Source organism: Raphanus sativus, chromosome 3, assembly GCF_000801105.2.
Source record: "Raphanus sativus cultivar WK10039 chromosome 3, ASM80110v3, whole genome shotgun sequence".
In the NCBI taxonomy this organism is placed as follows: domain Eukaryota; kingdom Viridiplantae; phylum Streptophyta; class Magnoliopsida; order Brassicales; family Brassicaceae; genus Raphanus; species Raphanus sativus.
In genome coordinates, this window is record NC_079513.1 from 7382124 (window position 1) to 7402562 (window position 20439).

At 34.9% G+C, this 20439-nt stretch overlaps 1 protein-coding gene and 1 long non-coding RNA gene across 3 annotated transcripts; both read left to right on the forward strand.

Annotated features, from left to right (window-relative positions):
• The first annotated feature begins 2787 nt into the window (after positions 1-2787).
• Positions 2788-3893, forward strand: LOC130509265 (uncharacterized). Of its 2 annotated transcripts, XR_008943386.1 has the most exons (4): positions 2788-2898; positions 2983-3070; positions 3168-3460; positions 3554-3893. It is a non-coding gene; the product is annotated as an uncharacterized LOC130509265 (long non-coding RNA). The 2 variants fall into 2 exon arrangements; XR_008943385.1 differs by having other exon boundaries at positions 3168-3893.
• Positions 3894-10932: 7039 nt separating this feature from the next.
• Positions 10933-12693, forward strand: LOC108833750 (uncharacterized). The gene is made up of 3 exons (XM_018607156.1): positions 10933-11343; positions 11425-12033; positions 12370-12693. The coding sequence occupies exons 1-3, from the start codon at positions 10933-10935 to the stop codon at positions 12691-12693; spliced, it is 1344 nt and encodes a 447-aa protein (XP_018462658.1).
• The last annotated feature ends 7746 nt before the right edge of the window (positions 12694-20439 follow it).

The window sequence follows — 20439 nt, forward strand, 5'->3', positions numbered from 1 at the left end:
GCCTTAAAACACCCGCATTGGAATGCTTCAGTCTCAGATGAGATGACTAATATTCATCTGCTGCGCACCTGGACTTTGGTGGAACCAACTGCAGAGATGAATATCTTGGGCTGCCGTTGGATCTTCAAAATTCAGTTTAATCCGGATGGCACTATAAAGAAATTCAAGTCGAGGTTAGTAGCTAAAGGATATGATCAAGAGGAAGGTTGGGATTACCTCGAGACGTTCAGTCCAGTTGTGCGCACTGCTACTATAAGGATGGTTCTTGATGTTGCGGTTGCTAAGGGTTGGAAAATCCGACAGTTAGATGTCTCCAACGCGTTTCTTCATGGTGAACTAGACGAGCCAGTGTTCATGACACAACCGCCTGGCTTTGTTGACCCCAAGAGACCTCACCACGTTTGTAAACTAACCAAGGCTCTATACGGCCTTAAACAGGCCCCTAGAGCTTGGTTCAACACCTTTAGCAACTTCCTTCTTGAACAAGGCTTCACCTGCAGCAAATCAGACCCATCACTCTTTACTTATCACCGAGATAACAAGACTATGGTTCTCCTCCTCTACGTTGATGACATACTACTTACCGGAAGTGATGATACCCTCATCACTGAGCTGTTGTCTGCTCTCAACGCGAGGTTCCTCATGAAAGACCTTGGCACCCCGAAGTACTTCTTGGGCATCGAGATCATCACTCGGGATGACTCTCTGTTTCTTCACCAATCAGCGTATGCTGCAGACATACTGCATCAGGCGCATATGTCTCAGTGTAACCCGATGCCTACTCCTCTTCCTCAACGGATTGATAACGTCGATCTTACTCTGTTTCCTGAGCCCACCTACTTCCGGAGCCTTGCCGGGAAGCTCCAGTACCTCACCATCACGCGACCCGACATTCAATATGCAGTCAACTTCATCTGTCAGCGTATGCATGCTCCGACGATGACTGATTTTGGCCTTCTGAAACGTATCCTGCGATACATCAAAGGAACGATTAATCTGGGTCTTCACATCAGAAAAGATCAATTGTTGGTTCTGAATGCTTACAGTGATAGCGATTGGGCGGGTTGCAAGGAAACACGGCGATCGACGACTGGACTCTGTACATTTCTCGGTCAGAATCTGATTTCTTGGTCGGCAAAGCGTCAGCCCACGGTTGCGAAATCGTCGACCGAAGCTGAGTATCGAGCTCTCACTTCCGCTGCTCAGGAGCTTGCATGGCTGTCTGCGCTCCTCCGCGATCTCAACATCCCTCAGTATCGTCCGACGATTCTCCACTGTGACAACCTCTCCGCCGTGTATCTCAGTGCTAATCCTGCACTCCACAGCCGATCGAAGCACTTTGATACGGACTTCCACTACATCCGCGAGCAAGTTGCCCTGGGTCTTGTCGAAACTCAGCACATCCCGGCGTCGCAACAGATCGCCGATATCTTCACGAAACCACTACCTCGCGTTCCTTTCATTGAGCTTCGAAGCAAACTCGGCGTCGATGGGCCACCCACTCCGAGTTTGAGGGGGATTGTTGAGGATAACAGAACTAAGCCCACAAGCTCAGGCCCATCATCAATACCCAACTCCAATCTTCAAGTCACGACAACTCAGTCTTCTCCTAGCTCCGTACCTGTTCAAAGAAACAAAGAAGACGTTAAGGGAAAAGCAAGTCACGCCACTGATCCTAACAGATTCAAGATATTACAGACTGTCATGGAGGTTTAAAGTTACTTTACAGCTATTGCTTAAGGATAAGATTAGGCACAACCTAGATCCTTCTATCATCGTGTATATAAACATTGTGTAACTCATTTGTAAAAAGATAAGGAAAATAATAATCGATTCAAAGAAAACTCAACTTTCCCTAAACATTCATATTTCCTATATCTCTTTAAAATGGTACTAATGTAACGAATGTCATATCTATACTATACTAAAAGGTGAATATAATCAAAGGAGAAGGCATCCATGTAGACAGATTAATTCAGGTCAATAAGAAAAGAGTGAAACGCCACGTCAGATTAAATCAGTTGGGCTTCAATCGCGTTTCACGTCACAATTATGTTCTCCAACTCTCCTCTTTGTCTTCTTCAATCTCAGAGTTCATGCTTTACCTAAACAATCAATGATGGTCTTAACTCTCATACTGAATGTTTCGTTCCACCTTCTCTCAATCCTTCTTCTATACCGATATCTATGTTTATAACCACCTGTCTCTTGCTTGCTGTGCTGAAACTCTGTTCCTCAGAGAAAAAGGTTGAACAAGTTTTTCGATTTTGAAGATTCGCTATCTTCGAGAGAGAGAGAGAGAGAGAGAGAGAGAGAGAGAGAGAGAGGAGAGAGAGAGAGAGAGAGAGAGAGAGAGAGAGAGAGAGAGAGAGAGAGAGAGAGAGAGAGAGAGAGAGAGAGAGAGAGAGAGAGAGAGAGAGAGAGAGATTCGAATCTGAATTTCTGAATCTGTTAATTCGATTTTTTTATCAGGGGAAAATTAAGGTTTCGAGTTGGTTTGGGGGAAGAAGCGAAGATGAATGTGATGTGTCGTCTCAAGAGCATTGCTTCGGGTCGGACCTCCATCTCTTCGGATCCTGTAAGTATGCATTTGGTTGAAGAATAAAAAGATCAATTTAATTATTTTTCTAAATTGAGATTGGAATTTTTATAGAAATGTAAAAAGTCAAAATTAGGGGTTTTGAGATCTTAATCTTAGAGATGGCAATCATAGTGAAGTTAGATGTTTTATCTATACAATATGTTGACCTGACCAGACCGGACCAAAAGTTAAGATCTTTTTTTTATAGGGTGGAGACTATGGCCCAAGAGAGCAAAGCTGGATCAAGACAACGATAACTTATGTACTGGCGGTGATGATCCGATGCAGACGAGCGTAATTCCAACCGCGAGGACAAAGTGAGTTGCTTGCTATCTTTGTTATATAAATCATCTTTCATATCCATTAGCTAACTGCTCAAATCTCAATTGTCCTTGGAACAGGATATGGAACCATCTGTTGTAAATGGCAGTGGTACTGAAACGGGTCAAGTTATTACAACCACTGTCGGAGGTCGAGATTAAAGATCATGTAAGTAGCATTCTGCAATCAACTGATAGTTCACTCAGTGTTATCAGAACATTTTAAACTAAGTTTCATCACCATGGTTTTGATATTTCTATTACAGCTATCTATATGGTCACGAGGAGCTTGCTATATGTGAAGATATATATAGATGTGGAATGTCTCAAAGATATACTCTGGTTTCTATGGATGGTGCATACTGGAGATGACGTCTTTCCTCATATAAAGAAAGATGACTATCTGAATTTATGTTATTTTTTTTGTTCCATTCAGTTTTAACTACAATCTGTGGTGGTGCAATAGTTTTAATGCCTATTAATTCTTTTGCAAAGACAGGTCATATGGCCGATACCGGATTGATTCTGAGGCAACACCAACAATATTGAGTTGTCTATCGTACAACCTCTGCTACTAGAGATACTAAGCTTTCCTGTAAGTGTAAACTTTGAACACTGTTTCCAGGCTCAGTGTTTATGTTTTCTGCTCCAGGTTTCTAAAAAAATGGTGAAGGCTGTGAGCGGGTCAGGTAGACAGAGATAGGGAACAAAACATTTCAAGCTCGCATGTTGTTGTTGAAGGAGGAAACAGAAGACTTGGTAGCAACCAGGGAGATCTCATTGCGGGACAAGTCCCATTCAGATATGCAAGCAGAGCTTCTTTTTTGAAGAAGTCAATGTGAATATCAAGACCATTATCTGAAGTTAAATGCTTAAAGGTAGAATCGTCTTCCTTGAGATTGGAACTTGAGAAAGAAAAATCAGTACTTGACTCAATCAAACAAAGAGAAGGAATGGAATCTATAGAGGATGCTACTTTTGAAGATGAGAACGAATCTATAAACATCTCCGCTCTTTTGACTCCTCTGAAGAGACTACAAAATCATAAAAAAACACACACACATTGGTTGCCACAAAACAGAGATAATAGGCTAATTTCTAATGACATGGAACTAAAACTACAGAGAACTTTGGTTACATATTTGATTTGATTCACACGTGGTCTAAGCAAGGGCCCTGAATCTTCTTAGCAGTACAATGCAAACACTTTTTGTTTTCACTTTTTGTTTTCAAATCAAAATTTGGATAATTAAGATTTTATATTTTTGGATAAAAAGGTACAGGTAATTCAGTTTTATTTCGGTTTATAAATGTTATTTCAAATGTTTTTGATTATTATAAAACTAAATATAGTTAATATTTGTAAGTATGTAAATTCTATTATAGCAATTATCATACCCATTTGTTTTTTTTTTTGTTTGGTTCCAATTCTATTTTGGATTTGTAATTCTAAAGATATATGATCCGTTTGGTAGGATCCAAACCGAACTCAACCTATTTTTTGGTTCGGCTCTTCGGTTCAAAATAAAATTTGCTCATGTCTAATTCAGATTATTTTATACAATTTTCAAATTTATGGTTTGTATATATTATATAGCATCTATGTAAGATATTTTCCTAACATGTATCAAATTTATTTGTATTTTAATAAATTTATTGATATTTTCTTAACATATATCATATTTTTATCATATAAATTTATTGTATTTGATTTTCAAATGATTTTTATTTATATGAAAATATGTGCTAATAATGCATTAACAAAATATATATATATATATATATATATATATATATATATATATATATATATATATATATTATACAGATAATATTTTATGTGGTTTAAGAAAATTTGTTACAAAGTAAAAGTTTGGGAAAGTATGTGATTATAAAACATATTTATTACTATATATGTTAAAAAAATTTGTAATATTTTTTGTTATGAGACTTACCAATTACTAAGATCCTAAATATATGGAATTTGAATTGTGAGATTAGTTAAATTTAAGATTTATATGAATTTGTTGTGAATTGAGTTTAGATAACTATGTATTAAATTAAGAAAAGAACATTAATGCTTAAAGTTAGGATCATTTATTAAGCCAGTGGCATTGAGATGTAAATAAATTGAAATTCTAAGGGGTAATTTATAAGTGTACTTCTATTTTAATAATATAGATATCGTACACGTAGCTTTTGTACATTTTTTCATAAGAAGTGTCCGGAAAATAATTTTAGAAATTTCAAAGCATATAAGAGTAGAAATAAATTATCTTGATAACAATCACTAATCCAACATATATAAATGTTAATGGAAAATAAATTTATTTTATAATTTTTGATAATTGACTTCTTAAACTGTAAAGAAAATTATTATTTACCTCAATATCGGTTCTTACTTTTTATGAGTCACATTAATCCGTTCAGAAGCTAATAAAGACATTATTTTGGTCAAAAAGCTAATAAAGACATTTATTATATAGAAACTAATGTCTTATTCTCTCTTTTTTTGGACAACAACTAATGTCATATTCAAAAAGCAACAATATGTAACTTAGAAAAAAAAAAACTCAACCTATATACATTAGTTTTACTGTTTTAGACATTTTCTGATTGATGAATTCTAAATTCATTAAATTGTTTTAAAAATACACAAGAATTATAAATAATATAGAGAAGCAATTTTGGTTCTATTAATTTAACAAAATAATATATAAAAGCATTTTCCGCGCGTAGCGCGGACAAAGAATCTAGTACATTCTAATTAGATACTTGAATTGAATTTGAATTGTGAGAAGCTAATAATAGATTTTTTTAGAAACATAGAAAACAACTAGGATAAGATATGCGCTTTACACAGAATGAGCTTATATTATAAAAAATATATATATATAGTTTGACAAATTAAATATGTATATGCGTTTCAATTTTTTTAATATGCATACGATTATGTTTTCTTTATGTAATCATCTATATGTTGGACTGAACATTGTAATTGTAATTGTGGACCAAAATCTATTTTGAATTTATGATGAGTCTGATCGATTTGGGCTTGAAATTTTAGTCACTCTGTTTATACCTATAAAAACCGAAATTTAACATATTCTACTTTTTTAATACTTTACTATAACATCATTGAGAATTTTTTTAATGGTTTTAAAACCAAAAACGTAGTACTCTTTCCAAAATATTGAATTAGTTTTACCTTAGTCTTCCACATAGTTTGAAGGATTTCAACTGGATGAATAAATTGATGCATCTCATCCCCTAGACTATATTTGAGAAGTGATTTTGCCACATGTCATCTCTACAATCGTTTTCAGAAAAAATAATATGACATGGCTACTAATATTGATGACATGGCTTATAGATTAATATGACAAGGACAATAACATTTAATGTTGATTTTATAATTTTTGGGTAAAAATTTTAAAATATGGTAACAACTCATATATTACACTTACATTTAATGTTAATTTATATTTTTGTAAATTTTTTTAAAATATGGTAACAACTCATATATTACACTTATTGTCGATTTATATTTTGGAATTTTTTTAGAATATGGTAATAACACATAAATCATCATTAAAATAAATATATTAAACTATGGCATCTAAAATTTCGAAATATCATTTAATTGTTTATTTTAAAATTATCAATTTTCAAAAAATGTATGCAATTTTTTAAAAAATTATAAAATTAAATCGTAAATCATTAGTTTCTTATATATATCTACAAATTTTATAAGTATTGTTTAATTTTAATTTTTTTGAAAATTATGCAATTTTTACATATTTATTTAATATATTTAATTAAAATAAATAGATAGAAAAATCTATCTAAGATTAGAATTTAAATATATACATGCATATTCTTAATTATAATTTAAAATAAACAAAATTGTTTTTATCTTTATTTTATGTTTAGTTAAATCAAATTTATACTAAAATATTGATAATAAAAACAAAATTTACAATATTAATAAAGTTTTAAATATAATTTATATTTATCTGTTAAAAATATTTTAAAAATTTCGAAATATCATTTATTTATTTATTTTAAAATAATAAAATTTTCAAAAAAATGTATACAATTTTTTTAAAAAATTATAAAATTAAATCGTAAATCATTAGTTTCTTATATATATCTACAAATTTTATAAGTATTGTTTAATTTTAATTTTTTGAAAATTATGCAATTTTTACATATTTATTTAATATATTTAATTAAAATAAATAGATAGAAAATCTATCTAAGATTAGAATTTTAAATATATATTTTCATATTCTTAATTATAATTTAAAATAAACAATTTATTTTTATCTTTATTTTTATGTTTAGTTAAATAAAATTTATACTAAAATATTGATAAGAAAAATAAAATTTATAAAATTAATAAAAAATTTAAATATAATTTATATTTATCTGTTAAAAACATATTTTAAAATTGTTTTACTGCACATGGTGTAGGAAGACACCTAGTATATATATATATATATATATATATATATATATATATTAAATAAACATCTACATTAGTACAATTTTATGATAATTTATATCTTGTTATAACACAAATTAAGCCATTGATCAGAAAATACACACAATTGGACAACAACTGACAGAATGTGTCTTTCATGTTCTTTTAGCATTACATCTAAGTTTCCTCCTGTAGGAATTAATGGCCTTGAGATGTTTATTCTATCTGTTTTTTCAGTGTCACCCTAATACATGGCAAAAAAAAAAAAAAGAGATTAGCCCACAAAAATTTCGCTGCAAAACAAAGACAGTTATGGTTAAGATGTTCTTAACTGGTTATTCTAGTGGTTATGATTGAACTTTCACTCATCTTGTCTGGTTATTCTCCTCTTGACGTTTCTTTTATTAAAAAGAGTATAAACCAAAAAGTCAAGATTTCATGAATATGAACATACAGTATATCTATTATGCTAGAATGATTATACATATTTTGTATTGATGCTAGTAACTCGACATTGGCAGCTGGAACAGGCACAACTTTGGATTCTCTAGATACTTGTTTTGACTCATTCTGTTTACTGCCTTTTCTTCTGGTTAATAAAGAGGAAAATTGATGCATTAATGTTCTTTTTTTGTGCACATGTTCATTAAGACATAAAAGAGCCATGTTTATATAACATCTGGAACCGTCTTTCTTCCTCTTTTCGAAGCTTCACATAAATTTCCTTTTTTGTTGGTTCGTGTCTGAAAACAAAGAGAAGTAGGATAAAAACGAGATTAGAAACTAAAAATTGATGATTTACGATGAAGAAACAAGGATTCTCCACTTACCCTAAATTGCTATTGATACAGGTTGAAGATAGAGAGGAGAAGAGGAATAAAGTGAAAAAAGAATTAGGATAAAACGAGAATAAGAAATAGAAAAGAAGAAACATAGATATGATACTATGGATTTTAGTTGATGAAAAAGATGAAATCGCCATTGAAGAGAGGAAGGAGATCGGCGGAGATGAGAAGAACGTAATTAGGTCTACGATGTGTATTTACCTTTTATCTATTTTAGCTTTTATTTTATAAAAATATATTAAGAAATATAATTAAACTATCTAAATATAATTAGATTAATTTGAGGGTATAATGGTATTTACGAAATTAAAATCTTAATATGATAAAAATGTAGATAAAGTTTTAGAGAGACAAATTCCAATTGAGAGTGTCCAATTTTTCCAATTTTCGAATGTTTTTTGACTTGTAACACGATGACTAATGTAACCATATTTTTTACAGGAAATATTTTTTTTTAGTTTAAGGTTTGTCCAAATTCATTGTGAAGCTACCAAGTAAGTAACAAATGATATAAGGTGATGACACCTCATCAATTCTAAAATGTAATTAGTATAAAATTAAGGTTACATATTTTAAAATAATTATCAATTAATATATAGGGGATACTTGGTTGTGATATAAAATTAAACTAACCTATATCATTTTCTATATTTATGTTTTTAAAATTTTGAATAAAAAATGAAAATTAGTTTGTATCAAAAGTAGTAAATACATTCAGAGAGAAAAATGATATATAGTTAGATTTTTAGTATATCTATACTTCTATACTATTAAAACAGAAGGCTTTTTTTTTAGGTAACCTTCTGTTTTAAACAATATTTACAAGATTTTGCCACCGGAATATTTTTAAGCTATGATTTTAATTAAATGTTTTTTTATATTTTTCAGAAATAAAACAATTTGAAAATAAAATATTGCGAAACAGTTACGATAAGGAATATTCCAAAAAAAAATCAATTAACCAAATCTTTTTGAGACTCGCCCTATAGTAACCTACAATCTCTTGAATTATATATACTACCATCTAAGCTATTGTGTACCATCACGAAAATCTTAATAATATCATATGGCATACAAAATATCGGCTAAAGAGGTGAGGTTTGAATCAAAAGGGTGATTATCATTTTGTAAAATTGGTGGATATGAATGGGATGTGGGGATGATGGGGGAAAAGCCGAAGGACATTATTGTTCAAAGAAGACTGAGAATATTTGTGGTGCTTTTTGAAGTTAGATTTGTTCTGCGATCTCTTATTTTTTTCTTTTAGAATTGATCAAGATGTGTGTGATGTTATTATAGAGAAACAAGGTTTCACTTTTGTTTTCTGGTAACTCCAAAAAGTAATATTCGAGTTTCTTTTTTGTTAAAAACGTTTATTTTTTTTATGGACGTCAATAATGATATCAACTATCAAGTTATATAAACCATTCCTATGCTATGGTTAATTTTAGATACATGATCCGTAGTCTCATAACTTCAAACAAGTGTGATATATTAATCATATGTTTTGTTTCCTTACTTTTTTTAACATCTTTTTTGTTTCAAAAAACATATGTTTGTTTCCTTTCTTACTTGTGGTTTCACCTTATGTTTTACGTCTTACAAATGTCTAATAGAGTTTAGTTAACATATACTAAAATACATATTTAATATTCTTTGTAAGCATCAATACTATTAAAACACGGCTTTTTTAAAGGAGAAAATTGGGAAATAGATCCACTTTTTTCTCTCATTTGTCACATTAGGATTTTAGTTAGATTGTTTAGAAAAATATGATTTTGAAACCTTATAAATACCCTAATGCTCTTTAATTATTGATTAAGTAGATTTATAATATATTATTAAAATTTTCGTAATTAATTTAATAAACTAAAAAGTAAAATTGGAAAAGTAAAAAAAAGAATAAAATAGTTAAAAGGTAAAATAAAATTGGGAAATCCCTAATCTCTCTTTTCACGATCTTCTTTCTCCTTCTCTTTCTCCGCCGTAAGCTTTTCTCCCCTTTCCATGGCGATCTAGAAATCGACAGAGAGAAGCCTTGTTCGTCGTCAGAGTTCATCTAGAAGTCTCTACTCTCGTTTCGTCATCTTCCTCTTACGATCTCATAGCCTTCTCGTCGTCGTTGAGCTTTCTCTCTGTTCTTCCTCTCCGTCGGATGGGTGAAATCGAAGGCTTCTTTCATTAATACCGACGAGACAGTCACATCTCTTCACACAAGGTAATCAATTTCTTCTATATTCTCTCATCTAACACAAAATCGATGTGTTGTTCCATTTAACCTAGTTTTGTGTAAACCGATTTGTAATGTTTCTTAAGGTAAATTTGTTTTGTGGGTTGGTTAATCATCTTACAAACCACGATTAAGTACACATCATGTAGATAATTTTGATTTGCTTTTTTTGTTATCGTTTAAGGTTATAGAAAGGGAGAACATTTGGTCCGATTGAAACAATGGTGTCCGATTGGATGTAGATTAGTTGTAAAAATTGGTCTTCAAATGTAGAGTAGTTGTTCCTTCTATTGTGTTTGCATTCTTAGTTAGTTCTTGTCCGATTGAAACAATGGTTGTAGAATATGTTCTTCCTTTGTTTATTCTCTCATAGCCCACAATTTCCTATTTCAATCTAGACATGCTTGTTGTTAATATTCAAGATCGATTTTTCTCTTATTAAATTTTGGAATAAGGACAAGGACTCTATCATGAAGTGGAAGAATGCAGATCGCATACGGCTGATCTACCTTGCCTTCATTCTTTGTGTCGTTTTAGCGAGAGATGAGAAGCAGAATATCCCTCTCAAATACATCAAGGTGGTCATGGATCTTGAGAAGGTTCGAAAGTATCTTTGGGGAGTTGCTTCTTATGATCTTCTCTGCGAGTCAATAGCCAAGAACCGCTACAAACTGAAGGAGAAGACAAGTAGTTATGTCTTAGATGGATTCTCCTACGCCTTGCAGATTTGGGCAATGGAAGCTGTACCAAAGATTGGAAAGCTTTGTGGTAAAAAACTGGACAAATCTTTTGCGGATGGTCCTAGATGCATCGACTGGATGGGAGCTGGAAAGGTGTCATATCAAGAGATCAATCGGTTGGAGGATATTTTTACAGCCGAGGTAAGTATCGCTTGTTTTTATGACTCCATCTGGTTTGAAATAAATTTGTAGGATCTAACTTTCATTATTTTTCTTGTGTAGGATGACATGTATCCATTCATCTCATGGACAGGGAATATGGATATTATCCAGAGTGTTGATTTCCGCAGAGATGATGTGGAGGATGAAAGAATCAAGGGTCTGATGGAGCTGATTTCCGCAAAGAATGACTTCACTCAGCATGTTTGGGATTTCGAAGAAGCTGTAGAGGAATCTCTAGATCAGCCTGATGAAGAAAATGTGAATGGTGAAGAGGGAGTGAATGATGAAGCAGCTGAGACAGATGAGAGTGATGAAACTTTTCAGACTCCAAGAGGATCAACGAGCCTAGGCGATACATCAAAGAAGAGTAAGAAAAGGCTTCCAGATCGTGGTATGGAAAGAAGGAAGCATAAGGTTCTCAATGGTGGATCGAAGCAACCATCTTTTAATGAAGACATGAAGGCTTTTATGGCGCAGTTGTTTGAGCAGAGTATCTATGCAATGGAGCAAAGGATGGAGAAGAAGATGGATGATAAATTAGAGCGATTGGAACATCGGCTAAAAGCTCCAAATAAGGAACCCCGCGTTGAAGTTGAGGATGGAGAGACGCCTTCTCCGAGCAAGACAACGACGACCCAGCAGCCATCGTTGAGGAGGTCCACACGCGGGGTAAAGAAAAACTAGTCTTCATCACTCCTTTAAATGTTATTTTCTCTTCTTTGTTTGTGTCTGCACTTGTTAGTCATCGCTAAGGTCTCGGTTTGGTTTAGTGTCTTGTTTGTCTTATGGTTTTGTTATGTATTTTGTTATGTGTAATATTGGAACTATGTATTTCATCAGTTCTTTATGTATTTTGTTAGTGTAATATTGGAACTATGTAATGGTTGTCTTATGGTTTTGTAATGGAATGGTTGTGAAACTTTTTTAAAAATATGCTACTTGGTTATGAGCTTGGTATGTATAATAATTGTGTAAATTTTGGTTTAAATTTTTGTATTTTCACAGAGTCCAGTGGATCTTAATTTCACTCAAGAAGAGGCTAGCTTTCGTGGAATCAGTACGCAAGGCGTCGAAGGGCTTTCTCAGGCATCTCATGTAACCGACTTTGATCCATCTCAGACAGCAAAGGCAGATGACTGGTGGACTCCAATGACTTCAATCCGAGGTTCGAGCAAGGCTAAAGCTCGTAAAGACAATACAGTTCAACCCTCACAGTGGAAGAAGTGGTCTAGACTTGAGCTTACCGATGAAGATTTGCCCCAAGATGGTTTTCCGCAGTCGTTGCTGTATTATTTCTCTGAAGAATCATGGCAAGGATTCTACGAATAGTCTATGAAGCCCATACCTTTACAAATAGGTCCTTTGTGTTTCAATATGACTGTCGCACAAAGGATAGTATGCGCAGGAAAATGGCTTGAAAACGAGGTAATCTAAACAAGGATGAAGTAGTATAAACTAATAAATAAACTGATCCATAATGTATTGATTCAGGACATCCTTGGCAAAAGATATTTAATATTAAAAAGATATTCCGGGCTTTTCAAATGCAAATCTTTTTTCAAAAGATTTTTTTTAAATATATTAATCTAAACAAAACACTGCTATAAAATCTCAACTACATTAACATATCTTTTTCGGATGTTTTTTTAAATATATATTAATCTAAATAAACATTGGTATAATATCCAACTAAATTTAGCAACTTAAATCATCGAAAATTATAAATAATATATGGTTGTAACTTAAAAGATCTACAATAAGGTATAGACCTAAAATACATTTCCAAATGTAACTTAATTTTTTATATTTTTGTGATTTCAGAAATTTACTAGCAATTACAACTATATAAATAACACAATCAAACACGGCAAATATAACCATACAAATTCTCCAAACTTTCTACCGTTATCTATTATTATAAATTCCATAATCAAAATCAGCAACAAAACAATCCTAAAGAAATCCTAAGAAATCTATTTAATCCAACACTATATTAAATTTATAACCAAATATATTTAATCCTAAGGAAATATATTTAATTCAACAATATTTAGTATTTAGCTTCTTAAATAACAATAGAATCTCATATTTAAACTAGCCCTTAGTTTTAGGATTGATTTGCTTGTTGTATAATTGTTTTGATCTATTTTCCAAACTTAAAATTATTTTATCATATGAAATTAAATTATAATTAAAAACAACGTGAAGAAAATTTCAATATTTTAATATTTATATGTGTTGGAATTATCATTTAAATAACCACATAAAATGTTTATTTAAATTTTAAATAAAAAATACAAATATCACATTTAATAAATAAATTATAAACTTTAAACAAACTATTTTAAAAAAAATGTTACAACTACTCATAATATTGACACATATTATAGATCATAGAAATAATTATTTTCTAAATCAATATTAAATATATTTACTAAATATATACGCTTAAATTATAATTTTACATACAATTTTAATTATTTAAAAATAATATTTAACATTTTAAAGAAATTTGACTTTCCAAAATGAATCTATATTAATGAGTAGATTTTTTTTCTTTTTTTTTGTCAGCAACTTATTTATCAAGTACATACGGGTCTTACAAATACATTTTTCATTTATATTGTGATCTAACAAATGGGTTAATAATTTTATCAAAGAAAAAACAATTCCGTACTTTCATATTATAGATAGATATATGCTTATATATGATACCAAGTAGTCCTTAAATAAATAAAAAATATAAGTGATATATATTATTTTTGACAGCCCAATTTTTTTGTTCAATGTATTATTAAAATGAAATGGGCTTGAAAATTTCGAATCAATGGGCTTGAAATTTTTGATTCTGTTTAGTAACCCATTTAAAATTTATTTTCGACTTGCTATTTCAAATTTTTGAAATTTTCGATTCTATAATATTACAGCATAATACTTCTTATGGATATGTCTCTGACTTTCAAATTAATTACAAAAATTGTCTTAATCTTTTTGCCAGCAGTATTTGCAACCACTCAAAAATTATTATTTTGCAATTACATGAAAAAGTATTTAATATAATTTAATTCTTACCTTTTTTGAAAATTTTGTTTCCTAAATATTTGCACCATATCTTTCCAATTTTTTTCACATTATTAATTATTTGAAAGTATTTATTAAATGAAACCTCAAAAAAATTGAAATAACAAATGATTAAATCAACAAAATCATAATACGGATTTAAATTATCTCACCTCTTTAAAAAAACAGTTCCATTTAAAATAAAAACTAAATCACATAAACTTAAATTAATAAAATATATAAATTTTTTCTGAAACTCACAAATGAATTTTTCAATACAGAGAAAGTTGAAAATATAAAATATTTTTATTTAAATTAGAAAAAAATCAGTGTAAAATAAGTTTAACTTCGGGTTAAATCAATAAAATCATATTACGGGTTAAATTATTTAGAGACTTCAAAAATTTAGTCATATTTAAAATAACAAAAGTCATATAAGTAAACTTAAGATAAAGTTCATAAAAAGTTAAAATATATAATATATCAAAAATCATAATTTTATTACGTAAAATAAGTTTTCTAACCAAAAATATACCCGCCACTTTTAAGCGCGGGTCAAAATCTAGATTTGTAGGAGTTCTCACAATGGGTATTAGACATTTTGAATATATTATATTTTTCAGTATCCATTTAAAAGCTTGATTATGAATATAGTGGATCATGAGCAGTTTGTAAACGCTTAATTAGGGGCTGTCTCGGTGAGAAAGAACTCTCCCAGGCACATCTCTCAAGGCAAGAAGCGCAACTAGCATCAACGGTCAATAGGAAGAAAGCGACAACTCAAGCAGGTTACCGAAACTGGAAAGGAACCAACGGGCCCTCAACAGTTCTAGTTTGGAAGCCCTATTCTTTTACTAGAACTAGCACCCTCCAAGACGTTTCTCTTCTCGGTTTCAAACTTCAGCTCTACCAAAGTCTCAGATCTGCAACTTTGAAGCCTTCATCCATCTCGTTTTGAATTGGATCCCCTCTTACTTCCACCCAGAAATCGGTTTACTTCTTCTACAAGTCTCTCAAGCTCCACACAACAACCATCACCAATGGCTCGTCGCTTCTCAAGAGAAGAAAAAGGAAAGTCTCACCTGGTGGAAAGGAACGAACATGGTGTCATACGTATAAAAGCCCCATGTGTAGACAACTCAGCCCTCATCAAGGAAAACGCACTTACGCTGATAGGAAGAGTCACAAACCCGCAAGAACAAAAAATGTGGGCTCTCATTCCAGCTCTACCTCGCAAGTGGCGCCTACAGGGAAGAACTTCCGGGTCAGATCTAGGCAACGGATGCTTCCTCTTCAGATTTGAAAGCGAAGAAGACCTCCAAGGAGTCCTGGCTAACAGGCCCTACCACTACGCCTACTGGATGGTGATAATCCAACGTTGGGAACCGGTCATCTCTGCATCCTTCCCCTCACAAATACCTTTCTGGATCCGCATCAAAGGGCTTCCTCTCCATTTCTGGCATGAGGACATGCTCTACGACATTGGTAAGGAGCTGGGAACAGTCCTAAACCATGAACTTACAAAAACAACAGCCAGAGTTAAAATCCTTCTTGACGGTCTGAAACCTCTAACAAAGAAGGCTATCATCGAATTCGAGTCAGGAGAGGAGAGTTGGGTTTACCTGGACTACGAAAGGTTAGAAAACCATTGCTCCTTCTGCAACTCCCTCTCTCACTTGAAGAAGGACTGCGTTTTGTTCAGGGACGAGATCCTGCTGGCTGACTCCAACAATGGGAAGGATCTACAGAGACAAGAGGAAGAACCTGTCAGACGATCACCCTCTCATAGAGTCAGACAGGATCCTAGCTACAGACTCCAAGAACGGGAGATTAACCTCCCATATAGTAACAGCTATGTGGAGAAAAATTCAAGAGAGGGAGAACCTTTCCAAGCTAGAGTTGACAGACATGGAAATAGCTTTGGAGAGCGCATAAGCACGAAGCAGACAAGGAACCCTCCCCCCGCAAGAATTTGGGAGGTAGCAAAACCAAACACTGCACTCAGCGGAGCAAGAACTCAAGAGGTGGAGAAGCAGACCTCTTTCACCTCCCCCCAATTTAACCATCATCGAGATTCTGTCACTCGGCCTCGCTCACAGGGTAGAGCTCTGTTCCCTCCAAAAGAAAAGCACTGGAGACAAGTTCAGCCTCCTACACGAAAGGACTCCCTCCCAATAGAGGGTCCTCCAGCTGCCCTCGAGACTCAAATTTTTCCCCTTCCAGAGCTGCAAAACATAATACGAACTACAGCAGTGATCCCTTCTAGAGAAGAAGTCATGGAAGAATTACATGAAGTCACGAGGCAGTACCTTAGCTGCTCTGACCCTAAGGAGGCAGCGGCAAGGAGACAACGAGTCCTCAATGGAGATGCACGAGGAGAAACGGAGGAAGCGGCAGATGCTATCATTGCAGCAGCGATAAAAACAAAGCGCAGTGGGACCTCTACCTCAGTTTTCTAACAGTAACCCAGCAACTCCACCTCCATACGAAGATAACTCTTTCCAAGTTCTCCCATTCCCTGATCCCTCAGCTCTCATCAGCCTCCAACAGGAGACCACTACAGAACCAGAATGGGGCCAAAAAGCAACAGAGGTCTTCACACCAAGGGGAGACCTCCCACAACTAAAGAAAAGAGGCAGACCTGCAAAGATAAAATCCACGATTGTTACACATGGGATCCTAAGAGGAGCTAGCTCAAAAAAAGAGAAATCTCTCAGTGCTCAACAACTCACCAGGAAGGGGTCGCATCTCTCCAAGCAATAACCAGTCCAGAGACAAAACAAAGAAACCCAAAAAGCAAGGAAATGGAGAGACAGAACCATCAACTGGAACCTCTAGGCCTCCCACCCAGTTAATCCCGGCAATCACGAAAAGGAGTTCGGATTTTCGGGCTCCGTTTCCTCCGGCTCCTTAGTCATCCTTAGCTGGAACTGTTGTGGGCTGGAAAACCCCACCACAGTCCAGCGTCTGAAGGAGCTCCATAAGCGCAACGCTCCTAACATTACTTTCCTGATGGAAACCAAAAACACAGATGAAAAGGTTAAATCAGAACTAAACTGGCTCACTGAAGAAAACAATTTCTTTGTTTCCCCACACAGCCCCGGAGGAGGGGGCTTGTTCCTTAGTTGGAAGAAAGACATTGACCTAACTATCAAACAGTCTTCTCATAACTTCATTGACACAGTCATCGTATCTAAAGGGAAGTCTTTCCACGCAACCTTTGTCTATGGTGAACCGGATCAATCCAAAAGAAATACTTTCTGGCCTACCCTAGCAGCTCTACAGATCTCTCCCCAAGAACCCTGGTTTCTTACGGGAGATTTCAACGAACTTACCGAGAATAGCGAGAAGAAAGGGGGCCCAGAAAGAGCAGAAGGCTCCTTTGGTTCATTCAGAACTTTCCTATCAGCAAATGACCTCTTCGATCTCAAACACTCAGGGTACTCCTTTTCTTGGCGAGGCAAGAGAGGTATACACTTGGTCCAGTGCAGATTAGACAGATCTCTCAGTAACCCAGAATGGTCAGAACAATTCCCCTCAGCACGAGTGCAGTACCTACGTTATGAAGGCTCGGATCATCGCCCGGTTATCTCTTACCTGAACACAAAGACAAAGAAAGGTCACAACATCTTCAGGTACGACAGACGATTGAAAGATAACATGGAGGTCAAAGAACTTATCTCTGAGATATGAAGAAGTTGCTCCTACCTTGGAGTGGAAGCACGCCTGTCCCTCTGTAGGAAGGCCATCTGTAAATGGAGCAAGCTCTTCTACCAAAACAGCAGGAAAACGATAGAAGATCTACGAGATGAGCTGGACTCCCAAATGTCAACTCAACAACCTGATGAACCAAGAATACAAGAGTTAAATCAAGCACTTCTGAAGGCGTATAATGCAGAGGAGGCATAGTGGAAGCAACGTAGTCGTCAACTTTGGCTAGCATTAGGAGATTCAAACTCGGGGTATTTCCATGTTGTAACAAAGGCAAGAAAGGCTCGAAATAGACTACAAGTACTGGAAAGTGAAAGTGGAGTACCTTATTACGAGGAAGAGCAGATCTCGACGCTCATCTGCTCTTACTATGACAAGCTGTTCACAGCAAACCAAAACAGTGACAACTCAATAGTCTTGGAAGCTCTAAATCCGTGTGTATCTCAAGCCTGGAACGAGCATCTCATCAAAGACCCCTCGGCCCAGGAAATCAAAGAAGCTCTCTTCGCTATCCATGCTGACAAAGCCCCAGGCCCGGATGGCTTTTCAGCAAGCTTCTTCCACACCAATTGGGAGGTCATCGGCTCATCAGTAATAAAGGAAATCCAAGACTTCCTCTCGTCAGGGATCCTGCCTGCCACTCTACACGAAACATATATTAGGCTGATATCAAAGAAACAGGGTGCAAAGAGAGTTGATGATTACCGGCCCATAGCGCTCTGCAATGTCTATTATAAGGTGATCTCCAAACTCCTTTCCCTTCGCCTCAAACCGGTCCTGAGCTCCATCATATCAGAGAACCAATCAGCCTTTATACCTGGAAGATCAATATCCGACAATGTGTTAATTACTCACGAAGTTCTACACTACCTAAAAAACTCTCAAGCTCAACAACAATGCGCAATGGCAGTTAAAATGGATATGTCAGAGGCGTATGACAGGGTAGAATGGGATTTTGTGGAACAAGTTCTCAAACGACTAGGATTTCATGACAGATGGATCAACTGGATAATGCAGTGTATAACTTCGGTCTCCTACTCCTATCTAGTCAATGATGCAGTGTATGGGAAAGTAAAACCTCACCGTGGCATCAGACAAGGAGACCCCATCTCGCCCTACTTGTTTATCCTCTGTGGAGAGGTTCTGTCAGGCCTATGCAGGAAGGCAGAACGTGATGGATCTCTCAGAGGAGTTCGAGTGGCTAGAGAAAGCCCCAGAGTCAACCACCTGTTGTTTGCAGACGATACGATGATGTTCTGCAACTCCTCTGAGGATAGCTGCCTAGCACTCAAGCGCATCCTGCAAGCATATGAACAGGTCTCTGGTCAAAAGGTTAATATTCAAAAATCCTCTATAACATTCTCCAAAAATACTCCACAAGAAAAGAAAGATAAAGCTAAGGCAATACTCGGGATTTCAAAGGAAGGTGGAGTGGGAAAATACCTAGGGCTACCAGAACATTTTGGAAGGAGGAAGAAAGATCTGTTTACCTCAATAGTAGACCGGATAAGGCAGCGAGCATCCAGCTGGTCCTCGCGTTTCCTCTCCAGAGCCGGGAAGCTAACCATGCTCAAAGCTGTCCTAACAGCCATCCCCACATACACTATGTCCTGCTTCCAGCTCTCTGCAAGCCTGTGTAAGAGGATTCAATCAGCACTCACACGTTTCTGGTGGGATAAAGCAGATGGAACAAAGAAATTGTGCTGGGTCTCTTGGGACAAATTGACTAAACCAAAGGCAGTAGGAGGTCTAGGACTTAGAGATATTCAAGTTTTCAACCAGGCCCTCCTAGCTAAACTAGCTTGGAGAATCCTTACTGCTCCTAATTGCCTACTAGCCCGAGTACTCAAAGGGAAATATTGTCACAAAAAAAGCTTTCTAGACGTGCAGTTACCTTCGGGTTGCTCTCATGGATGGCGGAGCATCCTTCATGGACGAGACCTACTGCAGCAACACCTGGGAAAGGCAATTGGAAACGGTCAAGACACCAAGATTTGGAAAGACTCTTGGATAAATCCAGGAGAAAAGATGCAGCCAATGGGACCTATTCATGAAGCTAACCTAGACCTCAGAGTGTCTGATCTCCTAACTGATGATCTACAATGGAACAGCAGAAGAATAGCAGAGATCTTACCGGATTTTAGCCAATAGATTCAATGCCTCAAGCCAAGCACTACAGGAGCGGCAGATATTTATATCTGGCATCCTTCAGAGTCAGGACTATACTCCACCAAATCAGGTTACAACTCTGCTACGTCCTCACGGGTTTTCAAAAGACCCCAACTGACAACCGGAGCAGGAGAT